Source organism: Myiozetetes cayanensis, unplaced genomic scaffold (assembly GCF_022539395.1).
Source record: "Myiozetetes cayanensis isolate MyiCay16 unplaced genomic scaffold, myiCay2020 scf2-11, whole genome shotgun sequence".
NCBI lineage: Eukaryota > Metazoa > Chordata > Aves > Passeriformes > Tyrannidae > Myiozetetes > Myiozetetes cayanensis.
In genome coordinates, this window is record NW_026087411.1 from 3,216,187 (window position 1) to 3,242,579 (window position 26,393).

A 26,393-nucleotide genomic window follows, 5' to 3' on the forward strand; every position below is an offset into this window, starting at 1 on the left:
GACAAAACGATTTTGCCCTGTGGTCTCAACAAAGGTTTCTGCAGATTAAAGTGAAGTCATTCCCCAGAATCTGCAGGGATCAGAGAGGATGAATCTCATCTCAAGAGTGCACAAATAACACCACATACAGCAGTTCATAGTCCAAAATATTCCAGGGATACGAACCTCCAGGAAAGTTAAACAATATATAGAAAGTTGGTTTGTACTTTGCTGAGTTCCTAAGTCACTTACTTCACAAGCTGCCTGACTGTTATTAAACTGTTTTGTTAACAGTTCAATCCACTGAAGCATTGTGGGCTGCAAAAAGAAATACAGAGAAAAACTGTAACTTCAAATAAATGCATTTCAACTTCGTCTTCAAACATTTCTAAATGGTTAGGCAGAACACCAAATCTTAAGAATACAGACAATAAATGTTTTATAAATTAGTAATACATTCAGAAAAATACGTACATTTTTACACATACATTTTATTCCACTGTGCAGTGCTCACTATAAATGTGTTAAATGACATTCATGACTCCTTAAATATTTAATTTGCATTGTCTGTGCTACTCGTGGCAGCTCAAAAATCACACTTTAAAACAGAAAGTACAGAACTACTTCTCACTCTCTATTCATGCAGCTACTTGATAAGAGTTTACAAGTAAATAAAATACCTTTTCCTTTGAATGAATAAATGTCTCTAGCACAAAGGAAGTGCTTAACTGGAAAAAAAAATGGCACCATTAATTTAGAATGCAGGACTTAAAAATGCAAACAGGGGAAAGGTTAATACATGAGATGATAAATTTTGGGAATCCTTACCTTTGCTGTCATCAGAGAAACTGCTTTTGGATCTGGGAGCGTGCTTGGGATGCTACTACACAACTGCCACATAAACCTAGAGTCAGTAATTTGATTTGTTAATTAAAATAAACAATGAAAATCTGCAAGAAGAAAAGAAGCATTACGATTACATTTTTAAATAGGGGGAAAAAAAAAAAACTTACCCAAAATATGTATGCTCAAAAATGTTCTTGTCTTGAAGAAACTGCATGTTATCATGCCATATCCACTGAAGAAAAAATGCTAACATCAGATACAAGACAGCAGTTTATTTCACTACTTAAGTATGATTTTAAGAATATTTAAATGCTTGCCATGGCTAAAATTAAAAAAAAAAAAAAATCAATTTTTTTTTTCCTTGTGAAAAATTATTTTTGGAAGCATTTTCTCTTCTTTCTGGGACCTCATTTTTACAACTTTATTCAGACTTCTAGGCTGAAATTTGGAGAACTGGTCCAACATGTTGAAAAAAACCCACAGTTCAACCCCAACTGAAGCTGAACCCGAAACCTGATGAGCTCTGTGCCCTTCCAATAAATTCCTGAAGAGCAAAGTTTGACTCTCCCTCATTAACCAGAACAAGATTTCATCTCAGGTCCTTCTGTCCCTCTCTCCAAGGTGAGGGCCAGGGGGAGTAGGGATACTTTTTCTCCAGGTGATAAAAAGGGATATATTTGGGATAAAATGAGGAAAAAAAAAAATCTAAATCCTAATTTCTTTCCTATCCCATGACAGTGAAAAGACTGTCATCTTAGAGAGTGCCATCATTTTGGCTTTCCCACGTTTAATCAGCTTTCTGATGCGTTAAAAAACAAATCAAACTTGTACCTCCAGCAGTTCTGACGAGACATCAAATTTGTAGTCTCTGCCATTTTCCTCCTCCGGCTCCATCCGTTTATAAAACAGCATGTAAGCACTGTGTGTCTTGGAGAGAAAAACACCTCGATCATTTACGCTTCTGAGAGGCACAGCGGGCAATCAGAAACACGAGCACGCCACAAAGGGGGTCGGAAGGGAAAATACCTTTTCAAAGGAGAAGTCCATAAATTTATCGGTAACAGAATCGTAAGTTTTGGTCTGTCAGGAAGAAAGTAAAACCATTAATTACAAGGGGTTTTTTATTTGGGATAAATGTGAACTGTTTCATGCCATTTGCACAGACAGAGTCTTGGTTTTTTTTTTCCTTTTCCAGCGCCCTATCCTGATTTTTCAAGGCTGCTCTGCCATACTGTGACCTACATCCCAAGCAATTTCCTGTCTCATCCATCTCCCTGACACCTCTCATCTTCTTAGGCACCTGAAGGTGTTTTATCCTTTCACCAAATTAAGTAACTCTTTTGTTTTATTTCTGCATCTTGCCTTTGTCAGACAAGAAGTTTCCTCCTGCACAGAAGTGCTTTAGTAAGATCCTGTTACTCATTATGTGGTTTCCATCATGATATACAGTTGTAAATAATGACCAATTTGAGCACAACCTCAGAACATTTGAGTGTTATGCAGTTATTGGTATTAACACTGTGTAAAAATATTCCAGCTGATGTCCCACAGACACAGATCCAAAATCTCTGGTTTTCCACACGACATAAGCTTGAATTAATTACTCCTTCCATCCATGCTCTGAGCAAAGCAGCCATTCCAGTGAAGGATCCCCAAATTAGCTGCATACACACTCTTTTATAACTAAATAAATAGTATGATAAACTCCAGATATAGTAAAGAAATACCTCTTAATTGGAGAGACTTCACTAATTAACTTTGCTTCATTAGTAATATTTATACTACTGTGTATTACAAGTATTATTATATGTACTATGTAATATATATACTATTAGTAATACTTATACTACTTATAGTAATATTACTAATATACTAATTACTACTAAAATAGTAATACTTTACTACTGTAATACTTATACTATTACTTATACAGGAGTATATATTTTTCCTTTAAAACCCCATAAAAATGCCTGGATTGGAACACATTGTAAGAGATATTTTAAGCAGCTGAACCTGACAAAAATTCAAGTCACAACTTTACGATACATAAAAAACTTACAGTCATTTCTCCCCCAAAACACTCCGAAGCCAGCTGGGCAGAATCAAAGGGTTTCACTTCAGCATCATTGAACAGGTACCTGTTGAACAGAGAGCTGTGAAACAACTGCTGCTCATCCCTGAGGGCAAAGAAAGCCTCAAGAGCTCTTCAAGTGATTCCTTGAAGTATTCCCATTAATGCCTAACGTCTTGTTGGGATCATGGCACTGAGCCCAGGAGTGATTTCCTTCCAACAAGAAAGTGGGGAAATCCTCCTGCTTTTCTAGAGAACAGGAATAGAAATCTTGTCTCCTCTTGCAGGGCCTCAGTGAGCAGTGGAAATACCCCCTGCAGACATGACAAGTGGAAGGTGTTCCCTGGCAAGCCCCTCCTCCTGGCCATGCCCACACCTCTGCCCTTTCCTGAATTCTACAGTCAGGAATGGAGCTGGATCCCAGCAGATTTTAGGAAGGACAATCTTCCTGTTCTCTTGGACTGGAATGGATTAAAGTCCAGGCCCATCAGGAAGCTGTGATGTGAGGCCACCCCTGTGTCCGAGGCACTCCACAACTATCCCACCTCCAGCAAACTGACCTGGAATAAATGGTAATAAATTAACACACACCCACCAAACTTCTAGAAGCAACCTACAGCACATATCCCCTCTGTAAGTGTCGAGGTAGAACAGCTGACAAAGTCAGTATTCAAAGGAGGAATCCCAAAATGCCGCTCTGCAGAGCTCACCATTTGTTGTTTTTGTAGGCGTGGGGATTGACGATGTCCCTGATGAAGCTGTAGTAGTGCCCCCCATCTGCTGTGCCCGTGTGAACTGTCACACCAATCAGGTCGTACTCGTAACTTTCAGTCTCTTTCAGATATCCTCCATCTTCCTTAAAACCTGACATGATTCAACACAATGTTTCATCACTTATTTCCTAGACACCCCACCTTCAAAGTGTATGTAATTATTTGCAATTTCTCTCATATTTTAAACACAGATTCGAATTGAGCAGTAAATGAAACCAAAAATAATCGACCTTTTTTTAATATATGAAACAGAACTGTGTGACTTTGGGAATATCGATTTTAAAAAGAAAACCATTCTCTGCTTCTGTTCTTCAGAAAGTGATGCACAGATCAAAGGGACAGAGCCTGCTGAATCCATACCTTCCTTCCTGTCGTTTTTCCCCATGAGGAAATCTTCCGTGTAAGGGGTCATATCCAAGCGTAACGGGAAGGAAAAGTGGGTGTTGACTTTCTCCTTCATCATGGTCACCATGTTAAACGTGTACCTCATGGTGTTGAAGCTTAAGATGCGAGGTAGTTTCTTAAAACACGCCCTGAGGGAGCAGAAATAATCCTGGCTTACAAAAGCTGGGCAGGGTGAAGCGAATTTTCACAGAGGTTTTAAGCATTTATTTCAACTTGACTATTGGAGATCTGTTCTGAATAAATGCACACAAATGTGTCACATAAATATAAAGTTCAGCTCTCACGACGCCCCAGAGCAGGGCAGACCAGCTGGCAGCAGAAAGGTCACATTTAGCTCACTGAAAAATTCGATTTAGGCTCTCACTGTACCTGGGAAGAGCTGTCCAATTTACTCACATGGCACAAACAATGATTTTCTACAATGAGCCATGGGTGAATTTAACAGTGAAAGCCCCTCACTGCAGGGAGTTCAAATATGGCTTCTAAAATCAAAGTTTCCAGGCAGAACACCTCTTGTATTACATCTCATAAGCTTTACAAGAATGATTTTCAGCTTAGTCTTTCACCCATGTAATTTAAAATCAAACTATGAGGTTTTCCAACTCTAAAGAAGAAATTTGGTAGTTTATTCAGACAACATAACATTTTAATTTACTTTCTCTTTATCAGCACACATAGAAACATTTTTAAAGCTAATTTTAATTAGGCAACTTGAGGTGATGTATAAACTCCAATTATCCTGCATAATGAGCAACCCAAGTACTGAACAACCCCTGAAAAAATTTAAATCTTTTGAAAACAGAACTAATGTTTCAAAAAGGGTTAGGGTTAGTAATTTCTTTTTAATTTTTTTTTTTTAATTAAAAAAGGTCATGAACATTTTCCTGCCTAGGTGAAACCTTTTGCTAAGATACCTCAGATCCTTTCTTTTGGAATTTGATCTCCTGATTAGCACAGGGTCCACATCCCTGCAGGACTACCCAGCAGCAAATGAAACAGCAGCCCTGTTTCACCCTAAGGATTTACTCTTATTCCACCAGTGATTTCAGCAATTCACTAAAAAGATCCCTTAGGGATGGTAATTTATTTTTCATCGTACCTTTTCTCAGCCCTCACTTTCTTCCCACAGTGAGAACACGTGTACATGTTGTCACCTTCCAAAGTATCCTTAATGGTTACTTCATCAAGAGATTCCTACAGATAATAAACAACAAAGTTTACATTTATTTTGGATCTTTCTATATCTCTGGTCTGCTTTCCAAGCCCCTTTCAATCTTAAAGTAAGTTTAATTAACATTTAAATGGTCAAAGGCACCAGAAGGTTTGCAAGACAGAGCACACACCTGAACTAAGGGAAGAGTGTGACAGGAAAACCACTTCCTAACCCACACCCAGAATTAAGGAACCAATTCACACAAATGGTGCCCAACATTCCAAGCTGTCCCAAAGAGTTCAAGTCCTTTAAATTCCAATTCCAAGGGTGGGGATTGATGGTTGTTTAAAAAGCTTGAAAATGTAGAATTATGTTGGTGTAAGCTTTCAATTTACTTAATAAGCAGTTGTACTGGTGTATGTTGAATCTTTTAACATTTACAGTTCTCCCATAAAAGTGGCCACAGCCTGTTTAAAACACAGAAATAAGCAGTGATTATTGACTGTAACACAACCTTTAGTCAATGCCAAATGGCCCCAGCTGAGGGCACGTTGCATTGAAACCAAACTACCTGGTAATATCAACCCAGAAACAAGCCAAAATTCAACAAAATTCAATATTCAGCAGCGTGTGGGGCAGTGTTTAGGCCTGACATTTTTAACTGATGGCTGTGAGCTGTGCACACATCTCAGCCTGGCATTACTCACATAAATATTCTTCATATCTGCCACCTGGCATCTCACAGTGTAGAACTCCTCTGCTGTCTGACTGACGTGCTCACAGTCCTAAAGCCCAGCAGGGCAAGAGAAAAGCGATGAAACAACTGCTTTTTGGACGAGTCAGGAAAAAATAAGTCTTTAAAAGCCAAGGCTAGAAAAGGAACACTTACCAGAGAAACAACATTGTTGGTGATGACACCTCCGAACAAACTTTTCACCGTGTTTTTCTGTGAAGGAATCGATAAATTCTGTCAAGGAAATTTGAGCAAATCCGTGAGTTTTCCAGTTCCCTTTTTTGCTCCCTCTTAAGAACTCACCAGTTCTGGAGACATCTCTTCTATTTTTGTGATCAGGTCAGTGAAGAACTCGGTCATGTCCTTCTGCTCCCCGGTGTTCAGGGGCTGCTTATCCATGGTGTAGGTTTTACAGAAAGGCCTGGGATTGTAGGCCTTGCATTCACTTTCCTGGAGGGGAGAAAAGATACCAAGCAAAACCAAATCAGCACAAATCCTTTGAATTGGAAGTTGCACAGATGTTATCTGTTTAGAAAAGAACCTATTTTGGACACAGTATGTCCCATATGTTATTAACATGGTTGTTTTAAGTGCTAAATGCTCCTGTGAAATGATCATTATTATTATTATATTATTAAAGTATCAAATAATACTTAAAATAGATATTAAAATGAATCCTTAAAATAAAACTCCTTGGCTGAAGGTGTGACACATCCAGTTGCTGCAATCTCTTTAGATACAAAATATGAGGAATATCAGCTTGTATTTCTGGACCCTGCTGACTTCAATTTGCCAAGGGCTCAACCCTCAGTCAGACTCCTCTGTGTTATCAGCCAGTTCCCAACTGGATGTGTTTAGCCAGAGAAAAGAATCTGCAGCAGAAAGCAGTTCTTTAGAATCCCTTTTCCACTGCCCTGCACTGCTGGGAATGCACAACAATCTGCAGCACAAGGAACTTGGTGGGAAACAATATATCCATACTTTCCTTTTCAGGGTGTGTAGCCAGACAGTACTTGCTGTAAATACTGCCTGGTTTGGAACAAAGTCTTTCTTCAAGGTGTAAAAAATGCTACATCTCTGCAGGATTTATGTTCCTATATTATTTTCTGCTTATGTAAATACCTGGATTTAATTTTTTTCTATGATTCATGGCAGGCACTGCATGTCAAAATTCCTTTCCCCTGCTCGTCTTCAAAGTGGTTATGAATTTCTTACACCAAAGCCACTGTCAAGGCACTCAGCTCTCTCCTCAGTTGTTTTTTTTCATCATTTCAGACTTTGTTTCACTGTTTTTCCAGCAGTGAACACACCTGGGAACTGCCTTTATTGTGTTTGATCCTGGAATCCCAAATTTTAGCTGCTTCTTAATGCTTTCTTTCAACAGATTAATCTTCCAAATACCCTCTTTCATACCTACCATTAAGTATGTAAACATTTTCTGCAGTTCTAGGAGAGTGGTCTTGTGTTTCATATCTTCTGAATACTGAAAGAAATGAATGACAAGAAGCCTTTTAATGTCAAAAACAGACATTAAAAGATGTAACAACCAAATAAAAACCACAACCACTTTATTATGGGCAATTAAGAAAAATGATTCTGCACAAGGACACACGGTCTACTATTTTAAACTTATACTTTTTAGATTTATTTTACACCTCTTTTGGTCCACATTAAACCTAATATTTCTCTCATTATGTAGGTGAGGGACCAAAATGAAGCTTTCTCTTTACAATAAATAACTGAAAGTGATAATACTGTATTTCTAGAAGTTAACCAATGTATAGCAATTTACAGGACCTGCTGTACTTGTGGAGGCACAAGATAAATATTCATTTGTAAACACACGAGAAAAATGACACCTGTTCTAAGAAAATGACAAACTGGGAGTTAAGAAACAACAGCACATCCACACAAAGCCCAACCTGAATCCATCTACACGAGAGCAACAGAAAAATGAGTTTGAGAAGATGTTTTATTTCAACGCCACCTTTAAGAAAAATACCACATCACAACTATACTAAAGAGGAAAACTCTTCTCTTTACACACCATCAATCCCCCCAAGGAACACAGGAGCCCCCACAGGTACCTTTGCAGTGAAAATGGCTTGTCTGGCCTCTGGGATCATGTAGAGCTGCTGGATGGTGGAGGCCAAGTAACAGGTGGCTCCAAGATTGGTCAGACCCACGAAGCGACACTCGGCGCGCACGTCGTCGTGGGGCCAGTAATCCCATTTGTAGGGGGCGTGGGAAGCTGAAATGACACGAGCAGGAGACCAAAAATCAGTTCAAATCAATCAGTGCAATCAACTGGCACAAATGTAAGTGCAATTTAAAGCTTTCTGTTCACACCAATCAAATGTGTCCTGGCTATGCTCTGTACGAGCCAGACCGTGCCTGATCTTCAGGGAAAATGCGCTGGAGGAACTTCAGGAAAATCCCTTCCTGCTGCAAGGATTGGCTGTGTTTTCCAAAGCACATCAAGAAGTGAAGCAGATTGAAAAGGACATTTGTTTTTCCTGGAAGTTTTGTATTCCTCTGCATTTCCTACCAGACACAGCCACGCACTCCTGCCATGGGAAGGCACCAGACGAGCTCGACAAGTCTGACAGACTCTGTTAATAAGCCAAGAAATCAGAAAATGGGAATGTTCTCCTCATCTGCCAGTCAAGAAGATGGGAACCAGACTAGACAAACCGTTTGTGATTAGTGCTGCTCCCAGACACTGTCAGGCTTCTCCTTCCAGCAGCATCCCACACAGGAGAATGGAGTGGGGAATTAATTGTTTGAGCTGCAGAGGCAACCAATGACACAAGCACTAAATGAGACAAACTAATCCAGTGTCCAAAGGAATTCACTGGAGTTTATCTTCCTCAGTGTGCCAGAAGTTGGGCACAAAAGCTTGCAATGCTCTAGTTTTGTTATTCATCCCCAAAGATACCATTCTCCATGCACAGTGTGTCCCCCAAATAAGTCAGTACCTCTACTGAAGTGCATGTTTAGAGAGAGAAAAAAGAATTCCAAAAAAGCAGACAGGATTTATCATACAATCCATAAAAGCTGTGTGGCTTCAAGATTGAAATTTTAAATCTTTAATTATTCTGTCACAGAATAAAGGCTCCTTAAGGGTTCTTCTCAACTCATATGACCAGAGAGAAATTCAAGAAATTCTTGGGTATCCTCTGAGCAGATCCTCACATCTGCAGGGACCAGACCCACAAGATGTTCTGCTGCCCAACAAGTAACAGCTTGTGCTCTTCTTTTTGGCACTGGCATCAAAGCCACCATTAATTAGCCCTGAAGCTTCAAGGAGGGGAAGGAAAAGAGTTTTGATTCTCCTGTTTCAACAAATCTCAGCAGTGAAGACCTCGAGTTACCTCCACGGGCTGGTTGGCTCAGAGCTCATCAAGCTGTAAGTGCAGGGAAATCATCTGAGCTCTCTGCACTCCATGGGAACAGCTGGGAGGATCTTCCACCTCCTTCAATCCAGCACAGCTGGATTGAAGGAGGTGGAAGATCCTCCCAGCTGTTCAAACAGCATCCAAAAACTGGACAAGGAATTTCTCAGGAAGCTCCTGTTTTCTCTCTCCCCTGGTATTTTTGTAAAGTGTCTGTCTTCATCTGCATAATGGAAGTTTTCCTTCTTCCATATGGAGCTAGAAAGGTAAATCTGAGGCTCATTCCTGTCAATCTTCTTTATTCCTCGCTGTTGTTATAGAAACAGCCTTTTCTCAGGAAGGGATGGGGAAACTTGAAACCAAACTTGCAATAATCATGTTCTATTTTAAGCAAAGTAAAACTGATTCTTTCCTCTTTGAGTGACTGTGATTTTTCTCTGTATTCCACCTTGGGATGATGCTTTTGCTCCAACCATAACACAAGACAGGATCTTAAGTTTCCTGGGAAGCAAAGCAGCTGTTTCTTGTTTCCCTCCTCTGACCTGAAGGGTTTTATTGGTCTTTAAAGAAAGTGAAAGTCCAAAACACTGCAAGAAATTTTATGGACAACTGAGGGGACTGAATGCAACCCTCAGTAATATCAGAGCCAGTTAATAAAATATGTTCAAACCAAAGACAGGATGGAAATTTAGAATATTTTCTTTCATGTTTCTCCTAAGGAGAATGGAGAGACAGGCCTAAGACTAAGATTTTTAAAAACTAAGATTACAGAGCTGAGCAAAGTGGAAAAATGCAGTTTGAAGACTCTTTGGATCACATCAAGCCTTTAAACAAATGAGGTATCACAAGGCCTGTGTTGGTTGCTCATCACAAAGAGAGAACAGCTCTCTGCCAGTTGGAATAAAATTACCATCCCTGCAATGAAATATTCTGGATATGGAGCAGGAACACGGAGCAGATGGTTCTGGAGGACTCAGGAAGGAGCAAACAATCCAGAGAAGAGATTTGGAAGAAGGTAACAACTGTGGTAAATGTTAAAAAATCCTCAACACTGAGGAGTGAGTGGGAAATGAGGAAAATACTGATGTAAAAAATCAGTGACTGCACTGGAGAGATACAACAACCTCAGCAAACAGAAATATCCAGAATCTTCATTAAATATATTCTTCATAACATTTCTCCTGAACACAGGGCACTCTGGAAGGCCCCAGGCATTTGAGAACAGAGCATAAATCATTATCAGGATCAAATTTCCCTTTTGCTTCCCACACTGTAAGGCACTAAAGCAATTCCACAGATTATAACACATCACAAATCCTCAGGTCACAAGAATTTAACCTGGGCACGTGAAAGGAAACCTGGCAAGCTAAAAACACACAATGAGAATTTGCTAATCAAAGATGAAACATTAAATAACTTCAGCTTTCGGTCATTTCCACATGATACATGGAATTGTGGTTCCAAGACATGGAAGCCAAGAGGCAGAACAAAGCTGTGTTAGTTCTGTGTGCTGGGGCCAGGCTGAAGTCACTGCAGCGATATCAGAGACTGTGAAAACACAACAGTGCTGCTCAGGGCTAAAGCATCTACCTCAGTGTTGTTTCTACACTTTGGGTATAAACATCCCATGTTTTTTCATGTTAGAGAGGGAAAACAGAAATTAAAATCCAGCACAAGCTGAAGGAACACGTAAAATCCACTCTAACCGTGGAACACCTTGTGTTGGTGCCATTCGGTTGGTGTCATTAACAGGGCCACATTACCTTAAATAACCCCCATTTAAGAACAGAACTGATAATTAGACAGAGGATTAAAGCCATTGTTTGTCTAGGTGAGCAGCAGATGCTCTGTGACCCCGCCCTGAGTGCTGGGGGCTGGGCAGTGCCACTCCAGCAGCAGTGGCCACACCACCCTCCCCAGCCGGAGCCACTGCAGGTGCTTACACTGCATGTGCTGGGCCATCACCCAGTTGTGGAGCAGCCTGTAGTTCTCCACGGAGCCCTTGACCATTTCCACCAGCAGGTCGTAGGCAGCAGCCCTGGAGGAGTGGGATTTGCACTTGGGCTGCTGTCTGTCCTTCAGGCTGGGCAGCAGGAACAGCAGATTGAAGATGTCCCTCAGAAACTCCTGGGAAAACAGGGCAATCGGCACATTTAGCAGCTTGAACGTATTCCCAAAAGGTAAATCATCTATTTACAAGCTTCTGAAGACCTTTTAGACCTCTATCATGCAGAACTTTCCAACCTGAACACAAGTTCTGAATGACCAATCCCAACAACTTATTTCACATAAAGTGCACTGTAACCACATTAGAGCCTGAAGAGAAACACTCAAATGCAAAATGATGACAAGTTGTGCTTGATTTATTTAATACATTTAATTTGTTAATTTAATTGGACATGCCAGACATATGTGTTTTTAGCCACTTTAAGACTAATCTTTCTTGTCAAGTTGCCTTTGGATAATAAATGCATATTACTCTTATTTATCTTTACCATCCCAGATAATACACTAAAAATTTGAGGTGGATCTGTCTAAACATCAGCACCTTCTTTTTATGGAGATAATTAAAATGAAGACAAAAGTTAAATATAAAAAAAATAAGGAGAAAAGGGGCCATAAACCATAAAACACCTTGTTCCAGTGTGCAGGGAAACTCCTACAACCTTAACACAGAGCAGAGTAAGATGGGCAGTGATTATGTATGAAACACAAAATGTGACCTGTAAAGTTGGAAAATATTTGCCCAACACCAGTTTTGTTTACTCAGTCAGAGAAGGAATCTGCAGGGAAGAAAAGGCCCAGCAAAGCATGGATTTGCCAGTGGATTTTCCTGGACAGTTTTGCACCAGCTTTTGCTCAGAGGGAAGCATCTGCTTTCACAATCCTGTTCTACTGCAAAAAACTCTTCCCCAATGCTCTTTGTAATGTGTGCTTTTAATTGTACAGAGAATTCTTCTGATACTTTCTATATATCCAAGCTACATCAATCTGGCCTTTCCATACCCCTACTATTCTAATTTCTACATCCTCCTCCACGCTGCACTCGGTGAATTCTTGCTCTAATTTAATCTGCAAGATCTCCACCCTTAAAATACACTCATTCCAGCAGAATGATAGCAGCAGCCTTTTAGAATGCTGGCAGCAATGTCACTTTATGGCAGGTACTGCACAATGTGGACACCAGTAAAACTTTTGGGCAATTAAATTACCTTCAGGGCCATTGCACAGTAACAGAGTAAACAGAGGATACAAACACCTTAACTGGATACAGGGCCCTACATTTGGGATGAAACCTCACTCAAGGCCCAATAAAAAACCACAGTACACTCTACAGAAAAAACCCATCAGTTTAAATCAGCTTTTACCCCACAGAATTTTACTTTTTTTCTTTAGACAAACACCAAGCAGGATTTTTTAGCAACCTCCCCTGGCCCACCACTCTCCCACCTTACAGGAAGAACATAACAGAAATACGATACCTTCTCAGATTTGGAGCTCTGCAAACAGAATGTTGCAAAAAAGGTCAAATGAAGAGTGTGTAGAAACAAAAGATGAGACCAGTTTGATCCCTCAGGGGCCTTTTCTTACCTGGCCTTCCCGAGAAAACTTGAAGGGGGGTTTGTGCTTGATAACACTGGTGGCGAGACGAAGCAGCCCCGTGAGCCCATCGTCCTCTACGTTCCCATCCTGATGGTCCAGGATTTCCCTGCTGCACAGACACACAGGCAGACAAGAACTGTCACAGCTCTGCCCCACTAGCAGTGAACACAATGCAGTGAACACAATGCACACTGCAGGTGGAATCAGCACAGCAAAGCTCACCTCCGAATGCAGTCAGCGAGGTGTCTCGCCAGGGCATCCAAATCAAGCAGTGTTGTCTGAGGGAAAATAAAGAAAATGGAATGTAAGTGGGAAATAATCAGGTACCTCGTGAATTGCAGTGAATAAGCCCGGTCTGAAACTCTGGTTATGCTTTTGGATGAAATTTTGTTATTGAACACAGCAAAACAGGGACAATTACAACTCGTTTTCAAACATCCTCTGATTTCTAACCTAAGTGGCTATTAACTGAATTTTTTTCCTCTTTCAGCTTTAGTCAAACACTTGATGAGCTCCTCCTTTTTAGCACTGGAATTATCAGCAGTGAATCTCAGAGATAATTACAGTATTGCCACGTGTGTGACCTTCAACCGAGTTCTTTGTGCATTGTAACCATTCCCCCTTCCTGACTCTACAGGTTCATCATCTGAAGCTTCCAAACACACATCAAAGCAGGGAAAGCTTGGAGATGGGAATGATCCAAGACCTGTTTCACAGCAGTTCATTGTATCTTAGGTAAAAATGTCTCACACTGAAGCAAACGTGGCCTGAAAATCCAAATGAAAAGAAGAAATAAAGCAAACCCACCTGACTCGCATCTTTGACGTGGATGTTGTCAATCAGTTTGCACAGCAGCCAGAAATATTCCTTACAGCCTGGTCTCAGCACTGTTTCCTCCTCATAATCCTCTATCTGTGAAAAGAAATTGCTTTTGTTCTGAGGCACATCAGCCCAAATAACTGTGTAACAAAACCACACCGGCCACAGGAACTGCTACAAGGATATTACTTTCTTCGAGCCTCCATTTAAGGTAAGTCCAAGAACAATGCATTTTACAACAGTAACAGGGTGTGCTCTATTTTTCTTTTGCAATACTTCCTAATTTTCCTGAAATTGTCAGGATGATCCTCCAGACCTGTTAAAAATTTGTAGAACGGCGTTGACTTCATCCTACCCACTGCAAACTGCAGCAATATTCAGTGTCAGACCGGACAAAACACGAGAAGCTCTGGCTGATTTCAACATCAGGCACAACTCTAATTTTTGGAAATGAGAAAAACACTGGGAAATCGTAATTCCTTCAGTTCTTACCCTAATTGGTTTCAGAGCTTGAGCATCAGGGAGAAACTTTAACAGTGTTGATGCAGCCAGGAGGAGGAAGGACCTGTTGATGGAATCTCCCCCATCCAGCCCTGACAGGGACAACTTGTAGAGGCCGTTGCAGGACTCGTGGCGAACGGCAGTCTGGGGGGGAAGAGCACCATGACAGCATTACACACATTAGCTGGGGGATTCCTCCTTTTGGGGGCTTTTCTTGCATAGATACACAAGTTCCTCTCATAATATCTATGTATTTTAAATGTATTTCAAAGATTGCAGGCAGTGAGTAAAGTAGAAAATACCACATCTGGGCAAATAAAGAGTAGGTGGAATTACACTTACTCGTTCCTAGCTACACAGTTCATTTGTTTAATTTCACTAGAAGAATTATTTTATTTTTTCTATTAAGAAAAATATCCACAGTCTAATCCAGCACTCTCTCATTTCCCTGGAGTCAGCATGGAAGCTTTTCCTGGGCTCGAGTAATAAAGCAATAATAAATAATAAAGCAAGAGGTAAGAATTATCACATCGTGTGGTAATTCATTTTGCACCATTAAGCAATCATTAGCAAATACATGAATTTTGTAGTGTGAATATCTTGGTGCATTTTCCAAGCTTTTGATTACATGAGAAAAAACCACTTAAAAAAAATTGCTTAAAAAAATTACTCAAAGTTTGGTCACGACGAAGATTTTTGTGTCAATTCTCGTTCACCTCATTTTGCGATTCTAAGCACGGCAAAATAAGTGATATAAAAAATATATATTAATGATGTCAAAAAATATAATGGGGGAAGCAGATTTACACTGATCTCTGTCAGGTGGTATCACCCAGAAATTTCAAGGAATTGCAGAGATTGGGAATGGCTGGGGCCTCTCCTCGGCCGTACCTCTGGAATGAGCAGGGTGAGTTTCTTGAGCCAGTCCTGCAGGTGGTCACTGTCAGCCAGGCTGGATTTCACCAGGGAACAGCAGTGGGCCCAGCTCACCAGGAGCCACATGGAATAATGAGTGACTGCAAGAAAAGGAGGGAAATGCCACTCTAAGCAACACAACAGGATTTTTGGGGGGAAGAGTTGAATCTTTCCAGCACACACGACATTTATTTCATGCTGAAGTGCAAGACTAAAGCCTTTTTGGCACACAAAGTATGACCTAAATGCAGATTTTTACCATTATGGTTATTAAATACTGGCCACTGCACTGCTGATGACCATTAAATTAGATTAAATATTACCAATTGAGGGCACAATCCCTTCCTGCCCCTCTGCTTCTCAACCAGTGAAATCAGGCAGCGAGCTGATGCTTTGCTCATGGCTTGGATTGAGTCTTAACACGAACATTTCCCTGGATTATCACAGTTTTACAGCATTCTAATGGCAGGAATAAATCAAACCCATAACTTGTCCTCCTCAGTAGGTTTTCCCCTACTGGGAGTTGATGCCATGTTTCGCAGCACTGACCTTCATGCCTGGATCTGTGATCAGACTGAGCTTTCAACACCCTGAACGGGAAGAAGATAAAGCCATTTGAACTTTAGCACAGAACACAACAGAGCAGCGCTTAAAAATACAAATAATCACAAATAACAGCACAGTTACTCCTAAGGAACCACTAGGACAGCTACACTTTCAATCTTAAAAGGAGGAACTTAGCTGTCAATCTTAAAAGGATTCATTTCTGGCAGTATTCAATAATAAAACTACAAAATTCTTCAAGTCAGCCCCTTAGAGATTTACTGGCTACAAGATTAACAGTCAGGAAAAAATACCCATAACCCCCCAAAAAAGAGAGCTAAGAACTGACTCCTACAGAAGAAGCCCAGTACTCTTCATAAAGAAACCACACTTGGAAGAAACAGCTGTAAACCTGCAATATTTCTATTTACTTACAATTTTATTAATTGCAATAAAAGGTTATACACTTAAAATTACTCCTGCAACTCAGCTACAGGTCAAAGTCAGGCACAATCCCTTTGGCCTGAGAATTTCTGAGAGCACGTCCCAGATAGTTCAGTGCTCCCTTCCCTGTGCCCCGAGCATGGGATTCTCCCGCTCGGGGGGAGGTGACCAAGAAAAGCAAATCTACTCCCAGAAACTTTTAAATTCTGGTCAATTAATGGGGATTCAAGCGGAAAGAGCTCTTTTAATCTACAGCAGGGCTGAAAATGTGCACACTGGATTAGCTTTATACAAGAAGAAGAAGATGTTGTACCTAGGTGCCAAGTTGTCATAGGTATAAGCAACTGACATCAGTCGCTGAATCAAACTGGTTCCCTGGACAAGTACAAGAAACACCTTTAAAAATTGAAGTCAAAAGAAAAAAAACAAAAAACAAAAAAACAAGTTAATATAACAACAAGCTTTTTTTTTTTTTTTGTTTTTTTTTTTTTTTAACAGTTATACACAGTGTGTGAATCTAAAACAAACCCACCTGTGTAGAGGGAGGAAGAGCCAAAGATAAATCACAGCATCTCCACAGTTAATTTAGAGGTTTTAATAAAGCCCATCTAAAATCCTGTGTTTCATTGACTAGGTCTAGATGCTAAAATTTCATGCTGTTCCTCTAAGAAAGACAATTCAACTGAACAGAAAAATCAACCATTTATTCAATCCTTTCAGTAAAAACACTGGATTTTTTTTTTTAAAGCACAAACTACTCATTTTCTTTTAAAAATTTCAGGAATGAGATGAGGTTGGACACATAAATTTTGCCCATCTCTGTGATCAACACATTTTATTGACTCCACATTCACTTAAATTATTCATCTTTAGAGAACCTGACAGGCTACCCAGAATTTTAAAATCCAAGCCTCAAGAAAATCTTAAAGCACTTAAATATCAACCCCACTGCCAACAGAAATATGAATCAATTGACAATTAAAAATTCAGAACCAGTCACAGAAACCAACAGCAGCAGTGCTAAAATATTTAATACATTTGATAATTTCCCTGTCTGACAGCAGCTTTGGTGATTTTTTTGGTCAAAAAATGGCCAATACTCATAGAACAGTTAAAGGTCTTTCCACGTGGAACAATGAGAAATGGGAAGTTTGGCTCCAGCTCCCAGTTCTACATCTACACTTTCTGGAATCACAGCTGCTCCTGTGCCCAAGAAAATCCATTTCCAGTGAAAGTATCTCTGATGCCAAAATATGCCATGTGCTTGGGCTGCTTTAGGAAATCAGCATGCAGGGATCTGGCAGGAGAGTTTACAGCTCTGGGTAAGGTCACCACATGCTCCCTCAGATATTCCTGATAAATTAAGTTATTTTAGGGTTTCCTAAATTGGATTTAGCAAGGATGGGGACATCTTATGTTATAACCACGTAAAAGGGTGCCATAAAAGAGTAACCAATTTAGAGAACAAAACCTAAAAACAGAGACAAAAAGCCCTGGAATTCTGAGTCCCCAATTTATGTGTGCTCACCAACCACCAAGAACCCTTTCGGTCGCCCAGGTTTAAGGCAACTCAAATACATTTTGGAGGAGAACAAGCAGGCTATCAATTAAAACAAGTCATTTTTCCACTCTATCTATTATTTTCTCTCTCCCCCAGGGCTGTGGCCCCTCTCACCTCAGTCAGGCGGGGGATGTGCAGGCCCTTGACGTGGTCGCTCGTGGTTTTCCTGGCCTTGCCCGGCCAGGTTCTCTTGCGGTGACTCTCGGCCACCCCGGACCAGGCGAACACGTCGTGGTAAGCCAGGTCCAGGTCGGAGGGATCCACTGCAAACTGGCAGATGAGTTTCAGCAAGCAGGCCAGGCAGTCCAGCTGCCACTAAAAAAAATGGAAGGAAAAAGAATTTTCGTTTTTGAGGGGTTGATTTTGCAACTAATTCAGCAATAACGCTGGCAAGAAAGCTTAATCAAGTTATAAATTCGAATTTAGCTCAAACTAGTAACAAAATAATAATGAAAAGCATACATAATTATAACTAATAATCATGTTCACTATTGACAAGTGTCTTTATTACACCACAGCCACAATGCTAACTGGCAGCAAGGGGAAACGGTATTTCTTGGCCTCTCCAGAAGGAAAGACAATTAACAGATCACAGCCTATAGTAAATAAGTTTCCAAATAACCATCTTCCCCCTAAGATAGGCAGAATAAAGAGGTAAAAATACTCTGTTCTTGTTTGGCCACTTCTGACTGCTTTAACAGTATTATCAATGCAGCTGCAATCACTGTAAGATGGAACCCAGGTTTTTTTCCCCCTAAGATTCCATGACCTACAATTCTATGTTCTACAATTTTAAGAATGAAGGAAAAAAACAAACCCCAAGAAACCAAAAACAAAATACAGAAAAAAATACAAAAGGTGCTTTTAAAATGTAAAAATACCTAGAAGTACAATTTGTTTTTTAAAGTCAACTCTTCCAGGAATAGAAAATATTGAAGAAAAAGATGCTACGGCAGAGACTCTGGTGGTTCAATTACAAAATTATCTATTGCATTTACAACACAGAAGTGACTGTAACAAAGGCTCAAAGTAATAAAATTCTTTACAAATGGCAATTATGTTATTCTGGAGAAAAAGGCTGAAGGAGCACCTACCACAGTCCACGATTCCTGTTCTTTAGGCTCTAAGATTCCAGAATTGAAAATTTCCAGTAACTGTTGGAGCCCTCCAGCAGCAACAAACTGTAAGTGTATTATGGAACCAAAGTGAGAAAGGGCAGCTACAAAAATACCACTAAGTTCATTTATATACCCATCTAAGCTTTACAGATTAATAAATAAATGATAAGCTATTCAGCTGGATATTTTATGAAAACAATTAAATGATTGTACACGACTATGACAAATTTACAGGCCTGATAACACACAGGAAACTTTTTAAAGTTTATGTTTAAATTTGAGATCCAAAACTCTAAGACAGATGATGTTTTAAATGGGTTTTCATCTAATATTTTTCTTGGGAGACCATAGCAGGTATCACAGAAGAAGGCAGAAAAATCAAACCTTGCAGCTCCACGTGTTTTTGCTATTTTCTATCTGATCTTCACTTGAATCATCTGAGTCTGGGTAAAGATCACTGTAACTCCCCTAAAGATAAAGAAGAACAAATAAATGTAAAAGCAGAACTAAAATACTATAAAATAACTCATCAGCAGATACTTTGGTTCAGAGGAACACAAATATTCTGTGCCAGAAACTCACCGTAGATTCACGTCTTATTCTCCTGTTGGGCTTTCCCAAAGCTTCGATGATTTCCAAGGCGTACAGAAGTTTATGGGCACTTTTTATCCTCAAAAGATCCTTCCAGCTAAAGCCATCATTACCCTTAAAAGATTAAAAAAAAGGACAGCAAACAATTAAAGAAACCAAAGAGGTTTCCAATCAAACCACGCTGGGCATTTACAGAAGGGAGCACACAAGTAACACTATCACAAGAGCCAGTGTTAAAGCAAAGCTGCAGAGCAAGAAACTGCTTTTTTTCAATTCAAGCCGAAAAAGAAATCATAAAAACAAACTCTGAGAGCTAAGCTGACATCTCTGTTCAGCTTAATTTGATAAGAATTATTAGCTTTGTTTACTGGGTTTACTCGTGTCCTGGCACACTTAAACCATTTACCATTCCCCTTTTGGGGGAAACGCAGCTTAAACACCAGGTGCTAAAACATCCACGGGGAACAAAGAGAAAAACACGGAAAATGTTGTTCACCTGCTCATCTGAAATGTTCTGGAATGCCTGCAACATATTAGGGCACGTTGGCAGGAGCATCAACAGTTCCCAGACACGCCTGGATAAGTTCTCAGCGTGGAGATGGAGCTCTTCACACCTTGCACTCTGACAAACCACACAACAACCGTTGGCACGGGGAACTTCTTGGAGGAAATCACATTTCAAAGTCCCAAAAATGTATTTATTCTCAATTAAGAAGCTGATTCCTGTCTAAGTGCATAACTAGAACACGACAGTTCAAGGCTCACTGAACCTGTAAGGAACTAAGTTACGTGCATATCACTTATTTTGAAATATTTGAGTGCAAATGAAACTTTAAAAGAAAGTATTGCTTCAAATATACCCCATATTATTTAATTTTCCACAAGCTAATGATGGCATACGAGACAAAGTCTGAGTTTTTGCAACAGAACCTTTGCAAACCTTTCTTCAAGCCAATTCCCATTATGAGTCACCACGTCCACTTCAATAATCAATATTCTTTCTTGAGAATTACTTTTTTTTTTAACTACTACAATATTTAGACCTTTCAGAACATATTAGGACAATGTTGTTAGGAAAATCAGAATGATTATACCATATGAGAACTGTGAATATACAGACAACAAAGAAACTGGCTGTACACAAGAAGCCTAGATAGGAAAAGCAGATCCAATGAAATAAGACTTAAAGGGAATGATTCTAATAAAATTATTCTAAATTACCTCACTATCTTCCATTGCCACTTCTCCAGAGGGAGGTTTAAAAGAGGCAAGCATCTCCAGCAAATCAAAGAGGGTGGTGAGGTGAGGTTCCTGCAGCAGCAGGAGCATTGGAATGTTGTCCTTCTGAGGGGGGGGCAGGCAGGACGCCGGCAGCTGGACACCTTCACCCTTCCGCTCCCTCCTGGGAGCCCCCAGGGACACAAACACCATCTGGGACACAGGCAAACAACAAGAGGCAATTTTAGGATAAGCCATGGAACGTTTTCAAAAGGGTCATAATTAGAAATTTAAAAGATCAATGGTTATCTTGTTGTCGAATCTTTACTTCGCAGCGTTTTCAGCAGTTTGGCTTTGCTTTCACTTGAGGCGTTCATGGGGTATCTGCACTCACTGTTACCACCCCAGATGTTGCTCACACCCACCCCAGATTCATTTACACAAAAGCAACATCCCAGGGACTGCCATCTACGGCCCAGCAGTACCTGCATGTCCTTAAAGCCCAGCTCATGAAGCGTTTTTTCGTCGTAGTCCGTCGTCAGCTCGTGCCCAGATGAAATCATTCTCACAGGTCCCATCAGGCCACCTGGGAGAAAAGCTTCTTTCAGGGAAATTCTGCAATCACACTCTTCCATTTTTGGATTTTTAACAGCACATCCTTCAGCAGCAATTAACGTGAGGCTGGAACTTCCTCAAGAAAACTACTTATTACTTTAAACTACATTTACTTGCACGTAGTCAGAAATAATCTCTTCAGTAACAGGTCACCCAATCTTGTGGTGAGAAGTGCTCACCAAACAGATTTAAGCAGATTTAAAACAGATTTAAACACGCCTTCCCATATTTGGTAGTAAATTACACCATGCCACGGATGGGAATGGAAAATGACTGTGATCATCAACGAAACCCCTTTTTGTACCACACACCTGGGATAAAGGCAAAGAAGCAATGATTAAACCTGCTTAAAAGTCAGCTGGAACCAAAGATGTCGGGCAACAAGAGAGGTAAAACTGGGAATATCCTCGAGAGAACTCCCAACACCCAACAAGAAATCTGAATAATTACATGATTAGGAATTTAACTGCATTTGGTGCAGACAATCCAGCCTCTATTTTTACAAGCGCTTTTCCCAACACTACATGTTTTTAAAATCCCAGTGACAACAAAAATCAGAATTCTGCTATGTGGTTATATTGGTGGAAAATAAAAGAGCTCCTTCACTGAAACAGCTTCTCATGAGTGGCTGCAAAAGGATTTTACAAAGAAGGCAATGAAGGTGTCCCAAACTCAATCTGGATTACTGCCAGCGTGTCTCATCAAAATATGTTTCTTTAAAATTGGTAATCTATGACAAGGAAATCTGATTCATGTTTACACTTCAAGTAACAGCAGTGTTGGAAAAAGATGTCCATGGATAGAGTTTCTTTGGATAATATGCATTACATGTTAACTTCTGTGAAAAGAAAGAAAACACTGAGGAGAAGACAATTCAGAGAACATTCTGAACAGCAATAATTGATAAGAATTACAGTAGCAATCAATACCATCAACAGGGTTTATAAAATGCCCTCCTCCTAAAGGATAAAAAGCAGGAATTTTCACTCACTCACAGACACATTAAGAGAGAACAACAATAGGATGCATGTTCACTGTAGTGAGCAAGCAATGACCATCTGAGGAGCAAGGTGACATTCCAAATTGGGAGAGTCAAAGCAGGATGAATGATCATTTTTGACCATAAATTAAAAAGCAATTGCAGGAGTAAGGAAAATTTTACACCTGACTGGAATACATGTATGTAGAGTATAAATTATTAATCTAAATTATGGCTTCAAATTCTGAATCGATGGCAGAGCCAGAAGTGTCTAAAGTTGATGAAATACAGAATCAGATATATAAAAATATAGAACTCGATCAAGTTTTGGGCAACAGAACCTCCAAATTACAGAAAACAATTTAATGAATTAAAACAACAAGAAGAAAAAACCACTATTAATTAAAAGTGAGGGTGATGCTAACCAGAACTGCAGAGAAAAATAAATCCTAATTCTTGATTATTTAGGGTATCTGGGGGAGAAAAACACCTCATTTAAGTTCTTGTTAAGGGCAAATGTCCAGGCAGGAGTCTCCAAGCTTACCAGGGAATTCCCCCTTGCGGGAGCTCTGGCCGAACTCCTGGAGCTGAGCCTGCTGACTGATCTGCTCCTTCTGCAGGTTTTCGTACCAGTGTGTCACTTCAGCTCTCAGATCAGCCACCTGGTCGCTGGGATACATTTCTATGGTCATCTGCAAGAGAACACGTGGTTTGTTTTCCCAAGGGCAGGAGGGAAGCGCTGGGTTTGCCGGGGTAGGATGCGAGAAGGGTTTTCCCTCACCTTGTCGGGAAGCCCCGCTGGCTGACACACAATCCTCAGAGGGAGGGACTGTTTGTCACTCAGGGCTTTCAGGTGACTGCTGATGCCAGTGCCTTCAATCTGCCACTGCCTCAGGTGATATGCAAACCTTAGACAGGTAAAAACATGAAAAAGGTATTTTTGTCATACCTATTAAACACAACTCTTTGATAAACGATGAGAGGAACCTTCCATATTACACCTTTCACAATTATCCCGTTTCTTTACACAAAGAAACTACTCTGTAAATTAATAACAACTCCTAACCCGTTCATCACTACGGTAAGAGGGAACAGAGATAAATTCTGCACCTAAATGTATCAACAGAGCTTTTTACCTCCTCCTGAAGGCCTCCAGGTGTGTCTTCAGCATTAAGAGCCCTCTTTCAATAATGGTCAGACTGGAATGAGAGTCTCGCTCCAGGTTGCTGGAAGCAATCATCAGGCTCTCCATACACTTGCTAATAAATTCCTGTTCCTTCTCCAGACCAGTTTTACCTGGAAGATCAATTCAAAGGAAATTACAGACTCAATTTTGGCCCCACGCATTTTAATACCGACAATTAACAAGAGGACGAAGCTGGATAATCCTTAAAAGATTCCAAACAGCAAACGAGACCGAAAATGAGGATTCCTACCGTTGATGTAATAAGAGTTGATGTACTGGATGGCTGCTCTGCTGACATCCCCAGACTGGGCCCTTAAAGCAATGCCCCAGAACTGGTCCATGCCACACAACTGCTTGGACAGAAGAAAACAAACAAACATTTTCAAAGTTTGAAGCACGAAGGGAATTGGTTAAAATTCCAAACAGTGACTTTTTAATTTTTGAGGAACTGCAATACTTTGAAGTGAAGCCTTAAAACCACAACTGTAATTGGTGATCATTGCAAGAAAAAAAATTTAAAATTGCCTGAAATCACTTCAGAGAAAAGTATTTTGTATTTTATTTCTGAGACAGTTTCTCTGTATTAAAAAACTACAGCAGAAAAACTTGCAGATCACATCATAGAAACTGAGACAGATTTTACAATGGATTTCTAGTCAGAATTAAACAAGACTGACAGAACGTCATCTGAATCTTCTGAATTAGAGAAGTAAACGTTACAAACCCAATAAAACAGTGGCTACAGTTCAGTTATGGTAAGAATATGATAAACTGCACAAAGAGATGCAGGCAACAGGTATCACTTCTTTAGTGGTTTCTTATCTCTGCCACTGGAGACAAAATCCACACGTGCCAGGTGAGGATTGCTGGTCTTTTATTTCCATTTCATCGTCCCACTCTGGGAACGTGGGAGCTCCCGAAGGCCGTAACCTACACAGATATTCCCACCACTCCACCCAATATTGCAGCCAGTCTGATGTCAATGTGGCAGTGCAGGGGAGTGATTTAAGGCTGCCCTCCCCTGGGGGAGGAGCAGCCCACGAGCACAGCCCCAGGCTCACCTCGGAGTTGGAGCCCCCGTCGTACGCGCTGGTGGCCAGCCGAGCCAAGTTGCACAGATGCTGGAAGAGGTTGAGGCCAGTCATGCTGATGGTTTCAGGTTTCAGCTGGGGCATCTGAAGAAAACGAAGGCAACTTGAGCACGGAAAAGAAATTTGGTGATGGGATGGGTGTTTATTTCATCAGCACAGAGAAACGTAGGTGTTATTACTGATCGTATGGGAACACAGATCAAGTAGAATTTATTCTTGTAGAAGATCACACTCTGAATTTTAGACACAATGCAAAAAAAGTCAACATTAATTGGCTTAAACAAGCCTCTTCACCACTGATTTGAACTGTAACAATGCACAGGGAAGAAAAATTATTTTAGCATTAGCTGCTTAACTTATCAAAGCAGGATAATTTGTTAAAATAGGTGATGTGACTCATCCACGTCCCAAACCAGAAAAAGCCTGTGTAACCTCGAGAAAGAACCAGCCTACATTAATTATTGCACAGTCCATCCATTCTGCAGTGTCATCTCCTGAAAAGAATGGATGGGACCCCTTGCAGAAAGCTCCAGTGCTGCATGTTTGTGCCTTCAGAGGACGTACTGACGAGATTTACAGGCCCCCCTCCCAAAAAGAGAGGCACAAAACCAACTATAAATGCGTTAAGTAGCGTTGACATGGAATGAAACACCGGAATTGTGAGGTTGCAATGAATTCCCCACATACCTTTTCCAAAAAAAGATGCTTGTAGGTCTCCATACCCATGGCATGCTGGTCCTTGCTCCGGACTTGGTTCAAGAACCAGTGTAGTGCGTCATCGTAACATTCCGAATCTTCCACCAAGCAGTGCCACAGGATGTCCACCTGCTCCAAACTCAACCCTGCAGTCAGGGAAGGATTTGTAACCACTCCTTCATCGCATCAAACAGCACCAAATATACCACAAATCACAGAAAAATCCCAATAGTTTTTATCAGGTCAAGCTGAGTTGGGATCTCAAAGTGAGCACCAGGTTGGTGAAGTTCAGAGGGGATTACTGGGTACAATTCACACCCCAGCTCTGGGACTGGGCTGAAAACAGCATTTCTGTACCTATTTCATTGCTTCTCCTTTCAACAGAACAGTAGGTTTATGCTTTTTGTGATCTGAACAAGCCATTTCAAAAAGAATTGTGGCTATTTGATCAACAAGAGCAAATGTGGGGTGACAATTTCTTTTTATTTGGCTACAGATATTCTGGTTCCTTCCTGTACTTTAGTGACCAGAGGGACGAGCCAGGCAGTGGATGCCAACTTTGACTACCTATAATGAGAAAACCCCCAAAAATTCTCCTGTAAGCTTCAGTTGTAAAAGGTGTAAAGAAATTTTTGACAGTATTAAAATTAAAAGAACGATTCCTTTTTGGAATACAGTAGTCCAGGAGGAGATCTCTGGGAACATTATGGCCAGGAACCAAAGCCCATAAACACACAATACATTATCTTCATTTAGTTATTACTAAAATCCTAATATTTAGGAAAACTGAAGCACAGAAAACATGAAAATGTGTTCTCTCAGAACGGCAACAGAACCTGAATTAGTGTTGGTTCTGTGGTTTCATGAAAAAAATCTTATTTCTTTTGAGACAGTGTCAGAGATTATTGTAAATTGTATGTTTAAAGGAGCACATAATTTAAGCTGACACTGATTCTTAAGAGCTGGTTTTGCCTCACTAGGAGGAGTTTCTGAGGGAAGTAACCCCCAATACTCACTGAAATGATCTGGTGACCCCAGAGTGGAAAACACACACGTCAGGAACTGCAGCCGAACCTGAACCTCTGCACTGTGGCTGTACCTAAATGGAAATTGGGATAAAAAGGGAACTTTAATATTAACTTTATTCCTATTTATATG

General features: G+C 40.4%; 1 protein-coding gene across 11 annotated transcripts in view; it reads right to left on the reverse strand.

Annotated features, from left to right (window-relative positions):
• The window catches only part of USP34 (ubiquitin specific peptidase 34), a 101,449-nt gene that overhangs the window by 21,468 nt on the left and 53,588 nt on the right, over positions 1 to 26,393 (reverse strand). For 6 of the 11 annotated variants that reach the window (XM_050316489.1, XM_050316493.1, XM_050316491.1 and 3 more), the window contains exons 21-57: positions 26,252 to 26,334; positions 25,227 to 25,381; positions 24,510 to 24,623; positions 23,699 to 23,798; positions 23,399 to 23,558; positions 23,044 to 23,170; positions 22,807 to 22,954; positions 21,154 to 21,254; positions 20,672 to 20,881; positions 19,947 to 20,072; positions 19,442 to 19,564; positions 19,244 to 19,327; positions 18,836 to 18,922; positions 17,856 to 18,056; positions 16,494 to 16,576; positions 15,743 to 15,783; positions 15,170 to 15,294; positions 14,270 to 14,422; positions 13,766 to 13,870; positions 13,181 to 13,236; positions 12,947 to 13,067; positions 11,299 to 11,482; positions 8,048 to 8,211; positions 7,378 to 7,443; positions 6,264 to 6,410; positions 6,117 to 6,173; positions 5,935 to 6,012; positions 5,174 to 5,268; positions 4,030 to 4,202; positions 3,607 to 3,760; positions 2,885 to 2,963; positions 1,852 to 1,905; positions 1,657 to 1,752; positions 993 to 1,057; positions 808 to 883; positions 660 to 707; positions 166 to 297 (exon numbers count right to left, since the gene is read on the reverse strand). In XM_050316489.1, coding sequence (XP_050172446.1) covers positions 166 to 297; positions 660 to 707; positions 808 to 883; positions 993 to 1,057; positions 1,657 to 1,752; positions 1,852 to 1,905; positions 2,885 to 2,963; positions 3,607 to 3,760; positions 4,030 to 4,202; positions 5,174 to 5,268; positions 5,935 to 6,012; positions 6,117 to 6,173; positions 6,264 to 6,410; positions 7,378 to 7,443; positions 8,048 to 8,211; positions 11,299 to 11,482; positions 12,947 to 13,067; positions 13,181 to 13,236; positions 13,766 to 13,870; positions 14,270 to 14,422; positions 15,170 to 15,294; positions 15,743 to 15,783; positions 16,494 to 16,576; positions 17,856 to 18,056; positions 18,836 to 18,922; positions 19,244 to 19,327; positions 19,442 to 19,564; positions 19,947 to 20,072; positions 20,672 to 20,881; positions 21,154 to 21,254; positions 22,807 to 22,954; positions 23,044 to 23,170; positions 23,399 to 23,558; positions 23,699 to 23,798; positions 24,510 to 24,623; positions 25,227 to 25,381; positions 26,252 to 26,334 — 4,171 coding nt within the window. The remainder of the gene's footprint in view (positions 1 to 165; positions 298 to 659; positions 708 to 807; positions 884 to 992; positions 1,058 to 1,656; positions 1,753 to 1,851; positions 1,906 to 2,884; positions 2,964 to 3,606; positions 3,761 to 4,029; positions 4,203 to 5,173; positions 5,269 to 5,934; positions 6,013 to 6,116; positions 6,174 to 6,263; positions 6,411 to 7,377; positions 7,444 to 8,047; positions 8,212 to 11,298; positions 11,483 to 12,946; positions 13,068 to 13,180; positions 13,237 to 13,765; positions 13,871 to 14,269; positions 14,423 to 15,169; positions 15,295 to 15,742; positions 15,784 to 16,493; positions 16,577 to 17,855; positions 18,057 to 18,835; positions 18,923 to 19,243; positions 19,328 to 19,441; positions 19,565 to 19,946; positions 20,073 to 20,671; positions 20,882 to 21,153; positions 21,255 to 22,806; positions 22,955 to 23,043; positions 23,171 to 23,398; positions 23,559 to 23,698; positions 23,799 to 24,509; positions 24,624 to 25,226; positions 25,382 to 26,251; positions 26,335 to 26,393) is intronic. The other 5 variants (XM_050316498.1, XM_050316499.1, XM_050316497.1 and 2 more) reach the window with 2 other exon arrangements.